General features: G+C 39.4%; 2 protein-coding genes across 13 annotated transcripts in view; one reads left to right on the forward strand and one right to left on the reverse strand.

Moving 5' to 3' along the window:
• FGGY (FGGY carbohydrate kinase domain containing) overlaps window positions 1-18907 on the reverse strand; it is a 445568-nt gene that overhangs the window by 112510 nt on the left and 314151 nt on the right. For all 12 annotated transcript variants that reach the window (XM_007978542.3, XM_073007252.1, XM_038000610.2 and 9 more), the window contains 2 exons: window positions 16397-16458; window positions 4211-4358 (listed from right to left, as the gene is read on the reverse strand). In XM_007978542.3, the coding sequence (XP_007976733.1) occupies window positions 4211-4358; window positions 16397-16458 (210 nt within the window). The remainder of the gene's footprint in view (window positions 1-4210; window positions 4359-16396; window positions 16459-18907) is intronic.
• On the forward strand, window positions 9333-9880 carry LOC119625072 (diphthamide biosynthesis protein 3-like). The gene has a single exon (XM_038000629.2). The coding sequence runs from the start codon at window positions 9377-9379 to the stop codon at window positions 9623-9625; it is 249 nt and encodes an 82-aa protein (XP_037856557.1). The 5' UTR covers window positions 9333-9376; the 3' UTR covers window positions 9626-9880.

Genomic DNA, 18907 nt, shown 5'->3' on the forward strand with positions numbered 1-18907 from the left:
AAAAAAAAAATTAAAAATATTGTATTGAATATATCACAAAGTTCTCTAACATTTTCATTTGGTTTCAGTAGTAAATAATTTTCAAGAGGGCTTTCCTTTAAGTGTTCACAATGGTATTTCTTTTTCTTTGTATGTAATAGTTTTTCTATGGGGTTATTATATTTCAACATTAACTAGACAGGTACACATGTTCAGTATTTTCCAGCACACAGCACATGTGATTTGCTCTTATCCCCACTCACTGTATACTTGAATTTGTCTCTTCAGATCTATAGCTAAATGCCAATTGGCAGAGTACAGCAGTTTTTATTTTCTGTAGCTTTGCTGGACTGAGGTAGATCAGCACTACCTGGCTTTCCAAGCCTAGAACTAGTAGTGCAAAGTACACCTTTCCTCCCAAGTTTACAGAACTACTAAGACTTTTCCTACATCTGCCTCATTAACAGATGCTTAGAATGCAAGCCATCACCATTCCTCCTAATTCACACTTCCTGCTTGGGTGAATTCTTGGGCTGGCAGTTTTCAAATGGAATGAACTGAAAGGGTGGCTGGGAACAGGGTCGTGGGGGGATCTAGGAATTTAAACTCACTGGCTGCTTTCCAAAAACAGAACAAAAAACCCAACCATCAGCAGTAAAGTCGAGGGATAGCTGTGCTGTTTTTAGGTTTAAAAGAACCTTGTGCTTTTATGCTAGGGAGCAGAAGGTGGCAAGGTCCAAATTCTTTCCATGGTGGGTCACGCATGACTTTGTTCTTATGTCATATATGATGTTATCAAACAAGTTGCATTCATCATTTAAATTCTAGAAAATCCTCGCAGATTTTCTTTGGGAATATCAATTCTAGTTTTCCTAGTTGAACACCATCCTAATTCCTAAGGCCTGCATGAGTCCATGACTTTTTTGCATTTTTACAAATATTTTCAAGAGAAACAGAAAAAGGCTGCATCAGGGTTTGCCAGCCCAGTGCCACATGAAAACAATTCCAAAGTCAGACATGTACTGAGCTCCTTCAGCTTGCACTGATTATTAGAGATCACACTGTAAAATAATTATATACACACATACACACATGTACAATAGTTACCTCCCCTACTTTTATGTGAACTTAGGACAGGTACTTTTCTTTTTTCTCTGTATTACCTGAGTTTAGCATAGGCCTGCACACAGCAGGTATTCAATAAAAACACAGTGAATGGGTAAATGTTTAACAACGCAAGAAAAGAGTCACCTGAGGGGAGAGTAGAGAACTGGAAGAGTGTAATGCTGCCAAAGCAAGAATATACAGATATCCAGTGGTTTTCCGAGAAAACATTTTCTTTTTATATTATTAAGATAAAATGCTAAAGGGAATCTATCATTGGTTAGACAATGATACAAGGAGCCAAAATTGTAGACATTCATGCCATGCTCTCTTCCCGCTAGAATACTGCACATACTATGATTCCCTTGGCCTCAAACCCCCTTCCCAGCTTCACTCAGTGTCAATGTTACTTCCCGTCTGGAGCTTTCCTGACCGCTGGGACCAGGTTGGGCAAACGTCTTCCATGCATTTGGAGAGCTCTGGACAGTGAAGGACACCTGGAGCTTAATACCACCTTTCCATTCCCTGTTTATATATTCTGTCTGCCTCCCAAAGTTTGTGATATTCCTGAGGGCTGGCATTGTGTCTAGTTACTCATATCCCCCACCAACTGTAATAGGGCCTGTATTTGTTTGATGAACAAACATTCTCATAATTATGATACAATGGGAGCTTATCTTTATTTACTTGGATATTAATATTAGTATTAAATACTTACCATATGGATAGTCAGTGTCAGTAGCCATTTAATTCATTTGGTATTAGTAAATTCTTCATACGTTTGTTTTATCTAAAGCAACAAATCACCTCTTTATTATCTCCATATTGCCTATAAATTATAAATAAATATATACTGAGCGCTTACTATGTGTCCAGGGAAACGTTTTAGGGGTCAAAAGAAGAAATTGTACATGGATCTTGCTTTATTGGAATTATCCTGCAATTCTAGATCCTATTAACATTTTCTCAAGCACTGCCCCACCCCCAACCTTAAACATGCTCTATGAAGGTAGGTATTGTTGCACCTTACTCATATCTACAGCAGTGCCTCGCACACACTAGGGACCCAATTAATATTTGCTGAATGAGTGCTGGAGATAGGCATCATTATAGTTTCCAGCAAAAGGACATAACATGATAACAGAAGAATTTCAGGGTCACTATTTTGATGTTTTCCAAAACTAGACTGAAGGAAGGAGATTTGGGGTGAAGTATTTAGCTCAGAATTGCCTTCCTTCTATCTTATTTAGGTCATCTTCTCCTTCCAGTGTTATGATGCAAATTCATGGAGTGATAGCTATTCCACTGTAGCCTAACCCAAGGACAGTTATAAAGGGAAATCATTGCCAAGAACTATCAAGTAATATATGAGGTATGTGAACAAACGTACAAGTTTTTAAAAAAGTAAACGTACCCAGGATTTTTAGATACAACTGGGCATATGTCCCCATGTAAGAAATTCCTTTTGGTGCATACACACTTATTCTCATGTTATGAGAATTCTTCAGAACACTCCATTGATTTCTTTGGAATTTCATTCTATATCTGGGTCAACTTTATTAGAATATCTTTCTGATGATAATTCTTAGGTCTTGGATGTCAGGATTGGTTTTAAGAACTGGATAAAAGCTACTGGGAGACATGAAGCCTGACATGCTGGGTACTGAATTTGGGTATGACAGATATTGGCGAGGGAAGGCCCCCCCAGGTCAGTTTTATCTAAAGCTACATATGACCTCCAGAGCAATGACCATTTTACTATGCAACACTGCTTTATTTTGGGGTCATTTAAAACACTGGTCAAGTTTCTTAACTGCTTTAACATTTTAAGTATCTAACTCTATTTAGCTTGGCTTCAGATATTTGTCTCTAATTAAGACACTTATTTCTGTACCCATATGAAATGTGTTCTTCCCCTACCCCCTGTTTACAGACAGAGTTGGTTATCTGAAAGTGTGGCTTTCTAGTTGCGGCCTGTTGCCACATGGCCCTCTCTGGACATTCTTCTCCTGCCTCTATAAATAAGGACACCAAGCTCATGATTTGTTGTGTGGGAATGCTTCACGGACTCGAGATCAACATAACCTTTGCCATGTCTAATTTTCTTTTCTTTTCACCATGCCTCCCTTTTAGTACTAGAAGTTGATCATGTCAGCTAGGTAATGAAAATAAAGTTCAGGTCTTCCTGCTGGCATCATAAAAGTATTTAAAACAATCTCAGTGAAACTAACCATAAAACTGTAGTAGTTTGAGTCTTGAATTCTTGATTCCATCAGGCCTGCTCCACTATTATGCAGCTTCCTTTGCATAGCCTTGCCTTGTTTACAGCCTCCATTCTGAACTTTGCCTTAACGTACCTCACACTCACCTTCTCAGCTTTACGACATTTTCCTGGTTCCTGTATTCATGGCTTATTTTCTTATTTGTGGCCTCACCTGGCCCCTCCTCTAGCTTTAACCTGTTTCATCACACCTCAAACATGATTCTCCTGGTGTCTAAGATGTTGTTACTTTTACATCTCAACTGGGGTGGTTGAGAGCTCTCCCACCAAGTTCATCTGGCCCCTCTAGGAGGGCCTAGAATATCCACAGAGGAAGAGACCCTAAAGGGCACTAACAGCGGGATTTATTCTCCAACATAAGTTATAAATTGTATTCACTTATACCAAAGTTTAATCTGAAATCCTAATTATATTAGTGTAGACTCTGAATAGCCCTGACTCAGAGCCTAGGCAGATGTGTGGCTGTGGCCAGCAAGACCATGGGTGGTAATATTTACTACTGATTTACTGGGCAACCTAAAGATGCAGTTGGAAAATATGACTTTACAGACTGATGTAAATGCCAAAATTACATAGGCATGACTTTTAGCCATTCCACAGGACAAAGAGGCAGCAGTAGCTGAACTAGGAAATGCTGCTTTTAACGCTTTCAAGGTTGGCTCAGAAACAATGAAAACTTTCAGCAGCTCATCCCAGGGAGCAGCAACAGTAATGCATCTGCACAAAGCCAGTGGGCTGTTGGCCTGTTTTATTTTTTTCTTTTCCTTTTTCCTCACTTTCCTTCTTCCAAACTGTATAGCCCTTTGGCCTGCCTTCACCCACGTGCAAGGACTAGCTGTTACTTACCATGCCCTTTAGTGTCAGATCTGCTAAGGGAGACCGGTTGCCATGGAAATCTGGCCAAACATGTAAATCAACAGTAAGGAAACCCACAGGCTGAGCCTTCTTAATCAGATCCAGGTGACTGTTCAGATATGCATATACACTCTGGCATCTGGAAGAGAAGTGAATTTTATTTTTAAAAGGGGGATAGGGTCAGGGAGCAAATCTTTCGATAGAAATAAACCATTTGTACTTCCGTATCAGTTTCAGGAAGGTAAGCAGGCTTCTAAAAGCTTCAGAGAAGCCAGCCCACTGCACTCTCAAATCACACTGTAGTATCACCAAGAAAGGTGCCCATCCTAGTAGAAAGGTTTGGAGTCAGAAGACTGGATTCAGCAATGGCTTTACTCTTAGTAGGTGCATGGCCATGAGAAAGTTATTCAAACTTTCTGAACCACCCTCTTCTCATCTGTAAAAACAGATATCATAATCCCTATCCAACTTACCTCATAGGGTTATTGTGAAGATCAAAGAAGATTATGTATGTGAAGGCATGGTATTTTGTAAACTGTACAGTACTGTACATATGTCAATAATTTATTAAAATCAGTATTCCTAATTGTAATAATGATGATGAGTTGATAAATGGAGAGAAATATAAGTTCCCAGACTCAGGATAGGATTTTGCTAAGGAAAGTGACTGAATGTTTTAAATGCAGTTAGGATCAGGAGTTAGAGACCTGATTTTCAACCTAAACCCACCAGATGACATTGTGTACGTTTTTTCTTTTTTCTTTTTTTTCTTTTTGAGACAGAGTTTCACTCTTGTTGCCCAGGTGGAAGTGCAATGGCGTGATCTCGGCTCACTGCCATCTCCGCCTCCCAGATTCAAGCGAGTCTCCTGCCTCAGCCTCCCTGCCCAGCTAATTTTTGTACTTTTAGTAGGGGTTTCACCATGTTGGCGAGGCTAGTGTCAAACTCCTGACCTCAGGTGATCCACAAGCCTCGGCCTCCCAAAGTGCTGGGATTATAGGTGTGAGCCACCGTGCCTGGCTCTTTTCTTCTTTTTAAGTCTCCGTTTCTTCATGTGTAGAATGAGGGAGTCAGACCAGCTCCTTCATTCTCTACATGTTCAGGTGAAGAGGAAGTGGAGAGAAGATGATGGGTGTGAGAGCACTATTCGGTTCAGATCTTGGTACTACCTCTCCTCGCGCGGTAAAATGGGCCAGTGACTTAACCTCTCTGACCTCCAATTTTCCCACTCATAAAATAGGTTTAATAACACCTCCCTCGCTGGGTTAAATCACACCACACGGCACAAAGATTAAAGCTGGTCAGCCTTTCCCTCTTAAAAGATGCTGCTTTCTAAAAGTTCTGAACCAATGATTTCAAAAGAAAGTGGATATTGCAGCAGTTGGCATCTGTGCTACTTCCCACTGGGGTCCTTGGAAATCTCTTTAAAGGTTAAAAACATGGCTTGTATAATGGCAGAAAAAAAAGGATAGGAAATCAATGTCCAAAGGAGGTTAATATCTAAGATACCTAAGGCATTATTTGTTTTGCATTTAAAAAGTGTTCTAGAAGGAAGGCTCAGCGATTTCTAGTTCTAGTTTGTGATTGGGTGGGTGTCCCCATGGATCCCATGAAGTTGCCAAAAGTTTCCTGTACTTGGTGTAGGGAAACAAACCAATGAGTAGAGCAGCAATTTTTAAATTTTCTTTTTACCCCTTTATCAGTAGAACTCCTTTATTAAACAAAAAGTTTGTGTAAATATTCAATGTAAAAATATAGAAAAGCAAAGCTGCTCTGTGTGAGCTTGAGTGTGTCAATGTGAATGCATGTATATGTGCGTGTGTGAGTGCGTGTGATGTGTGCTAGGGTGGAGGTGAGGGCAGCCCTACCGCCCTACCTACCAACAGTTTATTTGCTTCTTGCTGTAACAGCTCATTCTCATCTGCAAAAATCTTCTTTCTTAGATCATATTGGCAGGAATAAGATATTACTGGGAAAAGGCTTAACAACTACAGTTAACACCAGCTGCCATTCCCTAAGTATATACCAGACCTCCCAGCACTGCCCAGTGGGGGAGGTATCACTAACATCCCTTTACAGAGGAGATGCTTCAAGAGGTGAAGAGACAGGTCTGAGTCCACCTTTAAACCCTTCTCCTTGTGATTCTGAAGCCATGGGCTCTCTGTATCTTAGGTCAGAAATTGTTCATCAAAGCCTGAAAAACTCAAACCCTGTTTTAGAATGATTCTATTATGGCTTCAGGAAAGGATCCTCCGAAGCTTCCATACAAGGTAGAGCCAGAACAACATATCAGGGAACGTGAATATGATAACCTCCTGGTTCTCCATCTCTTCGCTCTCTCTGCTCCTGGTCCAATGGGAATCACATTCACAAGACAAGCCTTGAGAACATCTTTTCTAGCCAGAAGTCAAGAGTCTGCACTAATTCTTGCGACTTTCCACTTTAGAATAGCCACTGCTCTTAAAGCCAAGGGTTTTTTTTTGGAAACACATGTCTATAAATCTTTTCATTCTGCCTCTCAAGGAATCTCTGAGCAGGGCATTTGGTTTCAGACATCTGGGTCAATAAGAACTTATAGGGCTAATTATTATTGATTCGTCATTGTCTCATTTACTGCAGGTCTTTGCAAACAGTGAGATTCATTTAGCCTCTACATATATGGCCACTCATGCACTAATGAGATCCCTGGGGGATGGGGCATATGCTTACCCCTTTGACTCCTAACCTCCTCGCAGCTGTATGTTTATTCTTTGAATGCAGCCATTCCCCTACATGTTTTTTCAATTATACCTTACCATGTGTGCTATCTGAGTATATCATTCAAAATGAAATGCACTTGGAAGACATTAAACTAACTAATACACATCATTATTCACATAATTTTAACCTTGCATGATACCTTTTTTGGTTATAACTTTGTTTCATTTTGTATGTTTTATCAATTCTTTCCCAAATGGTGGCCTGCCTTCTTCTAGCTAGGGAATCACATATTAACTGTGATCCCAAGTGGATCACTCTCCCTCTCTCTCATGAACCCCAGGCTGATATATCCTGTTCCAGAGGGAGAAATTTTTGCTGTCCACATCCCTTTGGGTATCATGAAGAAAATATAGTTTAAATAATCATAAAGTGACTTTACCACGTACCAGTTGGATGATCAGGTGGGCAAATCCTCTCTGAGCCTATTTGCTTTTTTACTATTGGAGCTAATACTGTCCACTTAAAGCCTACTAGGAAGATCAAACATAGAGCCCTGAGCACTATAAAATGACAGAATAGTTTCCTCTTCTTTGCCATCATAAGAAACTCATTTCTAGTTTTTTAAAAATCCAAGAATAAAGGAAGATGTTTTTTCAAATCTTATTGCTTGTAATCTTAAATGTAGACAGCATCCTGGAAACCTCTCATGTCCTCTCCCTCTCCATAAATCACCTAATTCTTTGGGTTCACAGGCTGCCCAGAGACTATGGTGGCCATACTCTTAAACCAAAAAATCAGAATACATGGTATAACAAAATATACTCGTGCTCTTTCTAGCAGTGAGAGAAAGTCTTAGAAAAGAAGCTTTTTTTTTTTTGAGATGGAGTCTCTCTGTTGCTAGGCTGAAGTGCAGTGGCGCGATTTCAGCTCACTGAAACCTCTGCCTCCTGGGTTCAAGTGATTCTCTTGCCTTAGACTCCCGAGTAGATAGGACTACAGGCGCGTGCCACCACGTCCAGCTAATTTTTTTTTTTGTATTTTTAGTAGAGTTGGGATTTCACCATGTTGGCCAGGATGGTCTTGATCTCCTGACCTCATGATCCGCCTGTCTCGGCCTCCCAAAGTGCTGGGATTACAGGTGTAAGCCACCGCGCCCAGCCTAGTTCCTTACTTCTTAACCCAATACACTATGCATTCTGCTTGCTCCATTCTACTGAAACTGGTCCCACCATGAGGAACAATACCCTCTTTGTTGTTAATGCCGATGAACCATTTTGGGCATTTTACACCATTTGACCACTCCTTCCTCATTTGTTCTCTTGTTTCTGAAACACTATTCTCTCTTGATTTTCCTTCCTCCTCTTTGGCTGGTTCTCCTTCTTCACTTGTTCATTAAACATATGACATCTTCCAGAGATCTACTGTCTTTGACCATTTTCTTACTCTTTATCGCCTCTTGGCTGATCCTATCCTCTTCTCACGGCTCCAGTTACCATCTAGTGCTGAGGACTTCCAAATATATGACCTTAACTCCTTTCCATTTCTCTTTTATGAGTTCCAGGTCAAGTATCCGACCACTCTTTAAGTGCCTCCTCTTAGATGTCCAAAGATAAGTCAACTAAGAATGTCCAATCAGGCTTTCTGTACTCTTTCCTGATTGATTCTTCTACAATGCATCTTTGAGATTATCACTCCCATGCCTATCTAAAACCCTTCATATGGACATAGCCTTCCAGACATGCTGGAATATAGAGAATATGGGGACTGGGAAAAGGAATAGGCATCTTACGACCTCCCTACACATGCCCCATGCCAGGCACTGTGCTGAGCTACTGGTAACCAGTTGGGAGGTAGAAAATAAGAGGATTTATGTCCTAAATCAGCACAGACCCTTGGTCTTCTAGAGAAGACCCCAATGCCCTGAGCACTTTCTTTTATTTGCATGCAAAACAGAAGCCAAAGAAACGTATAATAATATTCAACTAATTTCTGTAAGAAATCTTTCTGAACTTAGAGCCATTAAGAATTTACTGATTATCTCTGCATACCACAGGGGATGAAAGGTGTTAATATTATGACACTGACTGCCCTAGCTCAGGGAAGGCTAAGTAAATATTCAGTGACAGACTCAATACCCCAGTTGTCAGAATGAGGGTCCAAGGTTTAAAAAGCCATAAAGGCAAAAAGGGGACTCTGAATACAAAAGAGCAGAATGGAAAGAGTGAAAAATTTTTAGAAGTGAAGTCTGAGAGCTCCCAATAATCCTCATTTCCTCATCTACAATTAAATGAGATAATATACGTGAAACTATTATCACTAAGCACAGTGCCAAACATATGCAAATTCTTAGTAAATGTTCTTGTCGATGCCGAGCCCAGGCCAGCTCCGGTGAAGTTAGACTCTCGGAGCTGGTCTCGGACTGCCAGGGCATGACCCCTTCGGTGACCCCCACTGACCATGGCAGTGTTTCATGACGAGGTGGAAATAGAGGACTTCCAACATGACGAGGACTCGGAGACGTATTTCTATCCCTGCCCATGTGGAGGTAACTTCTCCATCACCAAGGAAGATTTGGAGAATGGGGACGACGTGGCAATGTGTTCTAGCTGCTCTCTCATTATAAAAGGGATTTATGACAAAGATCAGTTTGTGTGTGCAGAAACAGTCCCAGCCCCTTTAGCCAACATAGAATTAGTTAAGTGCTGAAGAAGCCTTCAGGAATCCAAATCCTGAACAGTTGGAAATGAGCCCAGATAGAAATATCAAATGCAAAGCTACTGGCTTCACAGAGACAACCATTTGTGATTTGCTGTTCTGTGAGAGTGTGGATTCTTTCCATCAACTGCTGATTTCATCTTCAGGAAGCAAGTCCATAACACGACATATCTGGATTTTGTGCTTAGAACCTTAAATTGGAAGCATTCTTAATGATCCATCTAAATTTAAAAGAAGATAATTTCAAAACAGTAAAAAAAAAAAAATGTTCTTGTCCTCCTTTTCCCCTTTCTTTGCTTGAGAGGGATTTGCACAGCCTTTAATGGGAAGCTTTAAATATATCTGAAATTTGCGATATAGAGGACTAGTGAATTTTAAGAAATTGGTATTTAGTGGGATTATGGGAATTACCAAAGCAAAATAAGTTTGAGGAATAAATCAGATCAAGAAAAATTAGCTGTCCTCAGAGCAATAACAGAAAAATTCAGTGAAGGTAGGAAAAAAGAAAGGTTGAGGAAAAAAATGTGCACCAGCACAACAAAGACAATCATAAGGGGTTTGAAACCAATGTTCTATATCTGCTTATTTATCTACAATTTTCCTTAGAGCATTTATCAGTGGCTGGCTATATATGTATATGTATATAGTATGCATATTTGCATGTATGTACTGCATGTATATATGCGTGTGTGTGTGTATATTTTTATGAAAGCAAAGACTTTGTTTGCTTGGTTCATTCACGTATCATAAATGCTCAAAGGATACTCATCAGACAGATGAGCCAGAGACCCTGGATTTTAACTTCTGCTTTGCAGCCAACCTTGAATCTAGCACTTGTGGATTATGCCAAAATGTTCTCACTAAACCCCGTTGTCACCAGAACCTAATTCAGAGACATTGTTAGTTAAGAACCTCTAAGAGATTCAAGTTTAGAGGAGAAGAGTCAAAATTTATGATCGACATAAGGTGATCTCTGCTAAAGAGTGAAATATCTGCAAATTTGGCCCCACATTAAGAGAAAGTTTGGTTACCAGTTACATGTACAGGCACATCTAGTTCTTGTTTACTTAATTTATAAGCTTGCAAAACACTTCTCTTCAGAGATGGGGCCTAAGAGGATTATTGTAAATCAAGAGTATAAAATACTCATCTGTTTATCAACACTTGTTTCCACAGTTTCAAACAGGATTTGCTGACCCTAAGCTCTGAGATAGGGGTGACCTGCATTGCTGTTTTCAGAAAGTCCCAAGTTACAGCAAAAGAGACACAACGTTCTTGATTCAGAAGGATTTGTCCTCCCTTCCAAACAGCTAACTTCATTTTAAGAACAGCTATGCCTGTTTCTAAGACCTGAAGTATAAACGGTCCCATAGTTTTAGAATATTGTACTCATAGATCTAATAAGATACAGATGCACTTTCCTTTGTAAGACAATAACAGAAAAGTGGAAGGAAACAGAACTGACATTTACTGAATACCTACTAAGTATCTGGGCTGGTCATAAAAGAGTCATCAAAATATAGACAGAAATGAAGTCAAGAGCATAGCTGAGATCATCTTGGAAGAGATGGCAAAGAGAGAAGAGGGCCAGGAAGCTAGCTATGATAAACATTAATGTTAATGGTCAAGAAAAAAAACTCTAAACTCAAGAAAAACAGGTTAGGAAGGAGGAATCAGAGATGTAGGAAGAAAATAGAGTGGGTGACATTCCAGAAAGTCAAGGAAAGAGAATGTTAAAAGGAGGAAAAAGTGATCAATGATGTCCCATGCTGCTGAGAACTCAAGAAAGGGGAATAAAAAAACATCCTATGGACTTAGCAAAATAGAGGTCACTGATAAGCTTAATATGAAATGTTTCAGAGGGTTGATGGTGACAGAATTCAAACTGGAGCGGGCAAGGAAGGAGTAGAAAGTGGGGAAGTAGAGACCAAGAGTATAGGCGATACTTTGGAGAAACTCCACTCAGGGAAGTAGCTGGAAGTGGGTATGAAGTTATGCGAAAAGAGGTGGGATTTAAATCCAGTTCTGACTCCACCACTGAATTCTGTAAGTTACTGCTTCTGAACCACCCTATACTATTGTTTCTCTGAGTCTGCATGCTAATCCATAAATTCTTCCTTCTTTTTATTATGATTTGCAATAGAAGCTACTCAAATGAAGTTCATCTATAGAAGAAAGTTCTGGAAGTTTTGAGTATGTCATTGCAAAACCAAATATTCACTAAGTTTGTGCTACACACTAAAATGTTCACATATAGACATTCCAGTGACCTGCTTTCATCCTATTAATGACTGTAAAATGAAGGAAGTAGGGTAGTAGAATTGTAATTTACAGATGAAGAATCTAGTAGTCATTGAGACATTCAGGGTAGAACAGGTACAAGAACCCAAGGCCTCTAATTCCCAGTCCCTGTCCTTGCTATTCCTCCATGCTTTCCATAAGAAGGCAGGCAGGGTATGAATGACTGATGTCTGCAGCTTGAACCCAGATCAGCCACCACCAAAACTTCCTCCTCTTACAATCATTAGTAGTAATAATAGTAGTTGACATGGTTTGGCTGTGTCCCCATGAAATCTCATCTTGAATTGTAGTTCCCATAATCCCCACGTGTTATGGGAGGGACCTGGTGGGAGGCAACTGAATTATGGGGGTGGTTACCCTCATGCTGTTCTTGTGATAGTGACTTCTCACGAGATCTGATGGTTTCATAAAGGGCTTTTCCTCCTTTTGCTCAGCACTTCTCTCTTTTGCTGCCATGTGAAGAAGGATGTGTTTGTTTCCCTTTCCACCATGATTGTAAGTTTCCTGATGCCTCCCCAGCCCAAAGAACTGTGAGTCAATTAAACCGCTTTCCTTTATAAATTACCTAGTCTAAGGTATTTCTTCACAGCAGTGCAAGAATGGACTAATAGAGTAGTAGTGGTCATCATCATTGTCATAATTCAGTTTACAAAGCCTCGTCAAATATATTACCTCTTCTAAACTCAAAATAAATCCTGAGAGGTGTCTCGGGCTGATTCTCCATTACTATCCTATGTTACAATGAGGAAAATGGGTTTCACACAATGATACACGTTGGAGCTGAGATTTGAATCCAGGTCTCCAAACTATAAATCTAGTGTTATTTTCTTTGGCTTAGTGGTTTATAAATGCTTAATCCCTTTAAGAAAATATTGACTGTTAGGGCCCCCTTCACAGAAATACACGCAGAATTATGTAATCAGCAAAACAGTACATAATTTCAAGAGGTTCATTGATGATCTGAAATTAGGAATCCCTTTTCTAGGTTATATGGTCTCTATGCCAACTCATATGCTAGTTGATAGGGTTATGTGACATAATCCCTCTCAACGGTAATTGTAATTAATGACTAATTGCAAGGGCAGTGTAACTAAAGACTCCTAAAAGGGAATGCCTATGAAGCTTTTCTCAAACTCCTTGTCAAGATCAGTCCTCCTTTTCTACACACCCTGATAACGCACTACTTATATTTTAGTACAGTATGCATTTATTCTGCTCTGTGTAGGTGTGCTGATCCTATCAGAATGTAAGTCACTTAGTGGAATGGAAATGTCTAATATACTAACTACAACAATCATTTTTCATTTTTTATTATACTTTAAGTTCTAGGGGACATGTGCACAACGTGCAGGTTTGTTATATATGTATACATGTGCCATGTTGGTGTGCTGCACCCATTAACTCATCATTTACATTAGGTATTTCTCCTAATGCTATCCCTCTCCCATTCCCCCACCCCACGACAGGCCCTGGTGTGTGATGTTCCCCAACAATTACTTTTATCATTACCATTTTTTAGTTGAACACCTATTACAGCTTGACTCTTAATCATCACTCTGTGTCACTCACTATTCTAATTCATTTAATTTTCTCAACAACCTCATGAAATGTTTACTATTATTCCCTTTACAGTGAGGTACTAAGGCACAGAGGTTAAGTAAATAGCCCAGACACACAAAGTGAATAAGGGGCAAAGCTGAGGCAAAGGCAATTTGGCTTCAGAGTCTATTAGCGGCCACCTTAGACTATCTCTCTTTTGTCCTGTGCTAGCTACCTGGGTTTCTCTGATAATTCTATAAAAAGTATCTTACTTTACTTAAACTGCCTGACAACTAAGCATTATCAGCATGAAAAGTCATTCATTTATTATTTTTTTAAAGTTTTTATTTCAAAATAATTTTAGATTTACACAAGTTACAAAAATGGTAGACAGAGTTCGCTTTTACTCATCACCTAAGAAATTACCACAAATAACAATACTATTAATCTCTATTTGAATTTCAGCAGTTTTCCTCCACCAGTGTCCTTTTTCTGGTCCAGAGTTGAATCCATGATTATATATTGCTTATAGCTGTGGTACCTCCCTAAGTCTCCTCCAATCTAGGACAGTTCTTCAGTATTTAAGTTTCTTAATTTTCCTTTGGAGCAAACTGGCTAATAGCTTTGTGGGATGTCAATCTAGGTTTGTCTGATGCTTCCCATGTTTACATTGAGTTTAATCATTTTGGGCAAGAACATGGCAGAAATGATGTTGTATCCTTATCGGTGCATCACAAAAGGAGATACGTGACATCACAACATGTTATTGCTGGTGTTGTTAACTTTCGTCACTTGGGTAAGGTGGTGTCTGCCATACTTACATACTACTGGAAAGTTATCATTTTCCTCTTCATCTTAATTAGTATCTTGTGCTGAAATCCTCTGGGTTTATGAAAATATCCTGCTTCCCACTTTTACTCACTAATTTTAGCATCCATTTATGATTCTTGCCTACAACATTTATCTGTGTAGTGTTTACCTAATGATGATTTTCTATTTCCATGATTTCTTCTACATTTACTAATTGTAAGGCTACTGTCCTGACAGTGAAGAGGAAGACCTGTTATTTCTTCCTCATTTATTTCCTTCTTCAGTAATTTACTTATGGAGTTATTTACTTATGGACTTATTTTATGCTATTACTGTTTATTTTATCCTAAATGGGCCACTGAGAGATTCTTAAAGCTGGTTCCAATGTACTTTAACAATCCCTTGTTGAGTAACTTCTTTCTTTCTGGCACCATAATTTTACTGCCCCAGCACAGACTCAGCCATCTTTCTAAGAAGTCCTGATTACTTTTATTGGAGAAATGGGAGGGAGAATGGTACTTAGAATCCAGTACCTGTGAGCTAGGTACACACACTGCTACTATCGGGCCATTGCTTCCAGGCCATCTCAGCAGACAGAGCTAGGGAGTATATGCATGTATATTCACGCATGAATATACGTATTTATATTTACTTATATTTATATCCAGCTGTGTGTGTGTGTATGTGTGTGTGTGTGTGTATGTGTATATATATATAAATATAAAATCATAAGTTGATACTGAAACCATAAGGTTCATTCTAACCTTTTCCTTTTCCCATTTGTGAGGAACTTGGCTCTCATTATCCACAATATATTGATTTCTTCGCTCAACTGTAGCATACACATAAAGAGTTGTCACTATAGCTAACGTATATACCTATGAAAAACAAATTTACCAATTAGAATATAATATTTATGGATGGTTATTTTTTTCTTTAGCCATATGGCATATAGTTAAAATATTATTTCCCAAAGTTACTTAGGTTCTGTTCTTTTCTTTTCCCAACCCCGTTTGTAATAGAGGAGTTTCAGTTTTTACTGTGTGCATTTCATTTTGCCCACGCCAGCATACACACATATCCTGGCTATCTATCTATCATCTGTTTATCGGGGTATCAGGGACATGAGGCATCACAATGATTCTAAGAGTTATAGTTATATAAAAAGGTATACTCAGAGAAGTGTCATTTCTTCCTACTACCATGGTCCCATTCCCACATTCTTTCTACCCTATTCCTACCTATCCCCTGTAGGTAACTAATCTTATTATTTTCTGGTTTAAACTTCCTGTTTTTTGTTTTTTTTTTTGAGATGGAGTCTCACTTATTTCCCAGGCTGGAGTGCAATGGCGCAATCTCTGCTCACTGCAACCTCCAACTCCTGGGTTTGAGCAATTCTCCTGCCTCAACCTCCCGAGCCGCTGGATTATAGCCACATACCACCACGCCCAGCTAACTTTTGTATTTTTAGTAGAAATGGGGTTTCACCATGTTGGCCAGGCTGGTCTGGAACTCTGACCTCATGATCTGCCTGCCTCGGCCTCCCAAGGTGCTAGGATTATAGGAGTGAGTCACCGCGCCTAGCCACTTCCTGTATGTCTTTTGCAAAAATGAATAGATACACATTTATTTTCTTATGTCTTTCTTTTCACATGAAAGGGAGTATATTGTAAATACTTTCTTGCACTTGGCTTGCTTCAAAATATTCTAGAAATCACTCCGTATCAGTTATTATTTTCAGTTTTACAGATGAAGAGACAGGCATAAAGAGGTTAAGTAACTAGCTTAAGGTCCTATATCTATTAAGGAGTAAGGCTGGGATGTGAAACTAAGAAGTTTTGACTCCAGAATCCATGGTCCTCCTTCTACATCAGAGTTTCTTATCCATAGTCCCTGGGTATATCCTTGGGGAATCTCTAGGTTCTCTAAGTTCTCTTATATCATTTAAAGAATTAATACATGGACCTTCTGGATCATCCAGATGACTATCTTTCAAGCACTAAAGGCATTTTCATTGTCCGTAGGACCTGAAAATCACCCAACTGCTCAACATAAATGCTCTCAATGCAGTCACACAAGGAAAACTTTAGATGGAACAGAGACAGCAGTTACCTGGCTGTGGCCTTTACTTGTAGTTCTGGAAAAGCAGCATGGCCTTCTACCATGTGGTCTATCTGAAAAATAAGAGATATGGGTCAATTTTATAGCTTCTCTAATTTATGTAGAAGATAGAAAAATTTATATTAAAATGAGTATGTTTCTTTCAACTCTTTGTCCATACGGGATCCAAGAACATTAAAATGCCAATGTAGCAAGAGTGCCTCAGCTAAAAGAAATTTAGCTTTGATTAACCTAGTGCTAGCCTCTTAAATATATAAAACAAAGAAGTTTAGAGAGAAGAGCAAAAGGAAATGAAATTCCCAAGGCTAAACTGGTAGCAATAGGTTAGCATCAGGTCCAAGAATGAGGAGTAAGGAAGAAAGGGTAACTTATGTCAAATGGTGGGGGGTCTGAGTGTTAAAAGCACTAATCTTTTCTGGATCACATCATTTCCCCTTCTTGATCCAGGCTGTCATCCCTGGGTAATGTCAAACTTCGAATTACTCACTGTGTCTTACTAATGGAGAAGCTGAATGAAAGAGACTATGATGAGGGTTTTTGAAAAAACCCTCATTAAAAAAAATTTTTTTTGAAACCCTCAGTTAAAAAAAAAAATGAGATGCCCCAGAGCTGTCAGGAGAAACTCTCCTGACTGAACAATCATCACATGGGAAACACAGCTCTCCAACGACAGAAATGTCTGAGCTCTGCAGACAATCATCCTCTCATTTGAAATCCCAGGTCTAGGATCTTATTCCTTAATCCACTTGGTGGCTGTAAACAAAATAGCACAAAATACGTATCAGGGACAGAAATGTTTCTCCATGCAGTTACTCTGCTTGCCATAACACACCCAAGCAACACTGTGCTTGAGTTCCTGAACCTCATCTATGTATTTTCTGAATGTTTACTTGAGTTTCTAGGATGCTAAAACAACCATTCTGATAGATTTATTTTCATTCCAACTAGGAAAACACTTGCTCTTTTGGCTGCACAGGGATAGGCTCTCTGAGCATGTTTCCTGAAAGCTAGGGCTGTGTAAAGAACAAGATAATTTGTTCAGGAGCCACAGAGGCCAGGGTTGGGTTCTGGCTCTGAATCTCACTAGCCGAGTGACTTTGTGCAAGTCACTAAACTGTTTTGAACCTCCATGGCCTCCTTTTAAACAGGATTTCTAGGAAGCTAAGTGGGTCTACTTGATATGGTTTGTCTATGTCCCCACCAAAATCCCATCTTGAATTGTAGCTCCCATAAATCTCACATGTTGTGGGAGGGACCCAGTGGGAGACAACTGAATCATGGGGGCAGTTTCCCCCATACTGTTCTCGTGGTAGTGAGTAAGTCTCATGAGATCTGATGGCTTTATAAGGGGTTTCCTCTTTCACTTGGCTCTCATTCTCTCTTGTCTGCCGCCATGTAAGACGTGCCTTTCACTTTCTGCTATGATTGTGAGGCCTCCCCGGCCACGTGGAACTATGAGTCCATTAAACCTCTTTTCTGCATAAATTACCCAGTCTCAGGTATGTCTTTATCAGCAGCATGAAAGCAGACTAATACACTACTATAGTGCCAGCAGTAGTATAAATGATATCATGTGAAATATACTGACTCATTTCCCATACATCAGTACTAACTTAAGCATTGTACACACATTACTTCATTTATTCCTTACAGCACTCCTATGAGGAAGATACTATTCTTCATTATGGAGATGAGGAAACTGAGATCAAAGAGATTTAATATCTTGCCCAACGTCACAGAAAAGTATGACAAATCTAGGTCTCAAACTGAGGTCCCTATATTTTAAGACCTTGTTCTTAATCACCATGTCATATTGTCTACTGAACTTCCAGGTATAAGTTGTTGAATACCACTGGTGCAGTTTTTGTGGAAATGTTTCAAAATGATATAAAAGACACAGATCATTTCAATGAAAAAGAAAAAACAAACACGCAGTTATTGAATATTTATCTCCTTCGGGTTCAACTCTGCATTACAGTGATGAAGCATATCCTCATCACACTCTGGATCCCCTGAGTTTGCAATCCATTGCGAGCACTAAGATAAACTCACTGGGAACAGTAATGGATAATTAAAGGCATTACTTGATTTGATGCTAATTTTTATGGGAAGTGCTTTAGGAGTTCAGAGAAGAGAGATTTAAATGAGCTTCCAGGAGTAAGCTAGAACCTAGCATGTGTGGTGTAAGCATGAATGCAGTTATTTAGTATTTACTAAATGCCTAACGTGCTGCCAGGAACTGTGCACCTAAGTTCTGGAGATACACTGAAAAATAAGAAATAGTTATGATGCATAGTAGCATAAAGCGAGAGATCAATCATTTGTCAATTATCATATGGTTGGAGTAGGCGAAGCTTCAGCTGAAAGGCCAAAAATAGGTAGAGTTTGGAGGAGTAAAGGGCTAGAGGCAAGGCACGACCGAAAGGAGGCTGGTTAGTAGAGACATGAAGATGGAAAGACATAAATGATTTGAATGGTAAGAGACTGGTTTAGCCTCATGCT

The sequence above is a fragment of the Chlorocebus sabaeus genome, chromosome 20, assembly GCF_047675955.1.
Source record: "Chlorocebus sabaeus isolate Y175 chromosome 20, mChlSab1.0.hap1, whole genome shotgun sequence".
Taxonomy (NCBI): domain Eukaryota; kingdom Metazoa; phylum Chordata; class Mammalia; order Primates; family Cercopithecidae; genus Chlorocebus; species Chlorocebus sabaeus.

Excerpts from the sequence above, each read along its gene's own strand:
- LOC119625072 (XM_038000629.2), top strand. The coding sequence starts at position 9,377 with ATGGCAGTGTTTCATGACGAGGTGGAAATAGAGGACTTCCAACATGAC.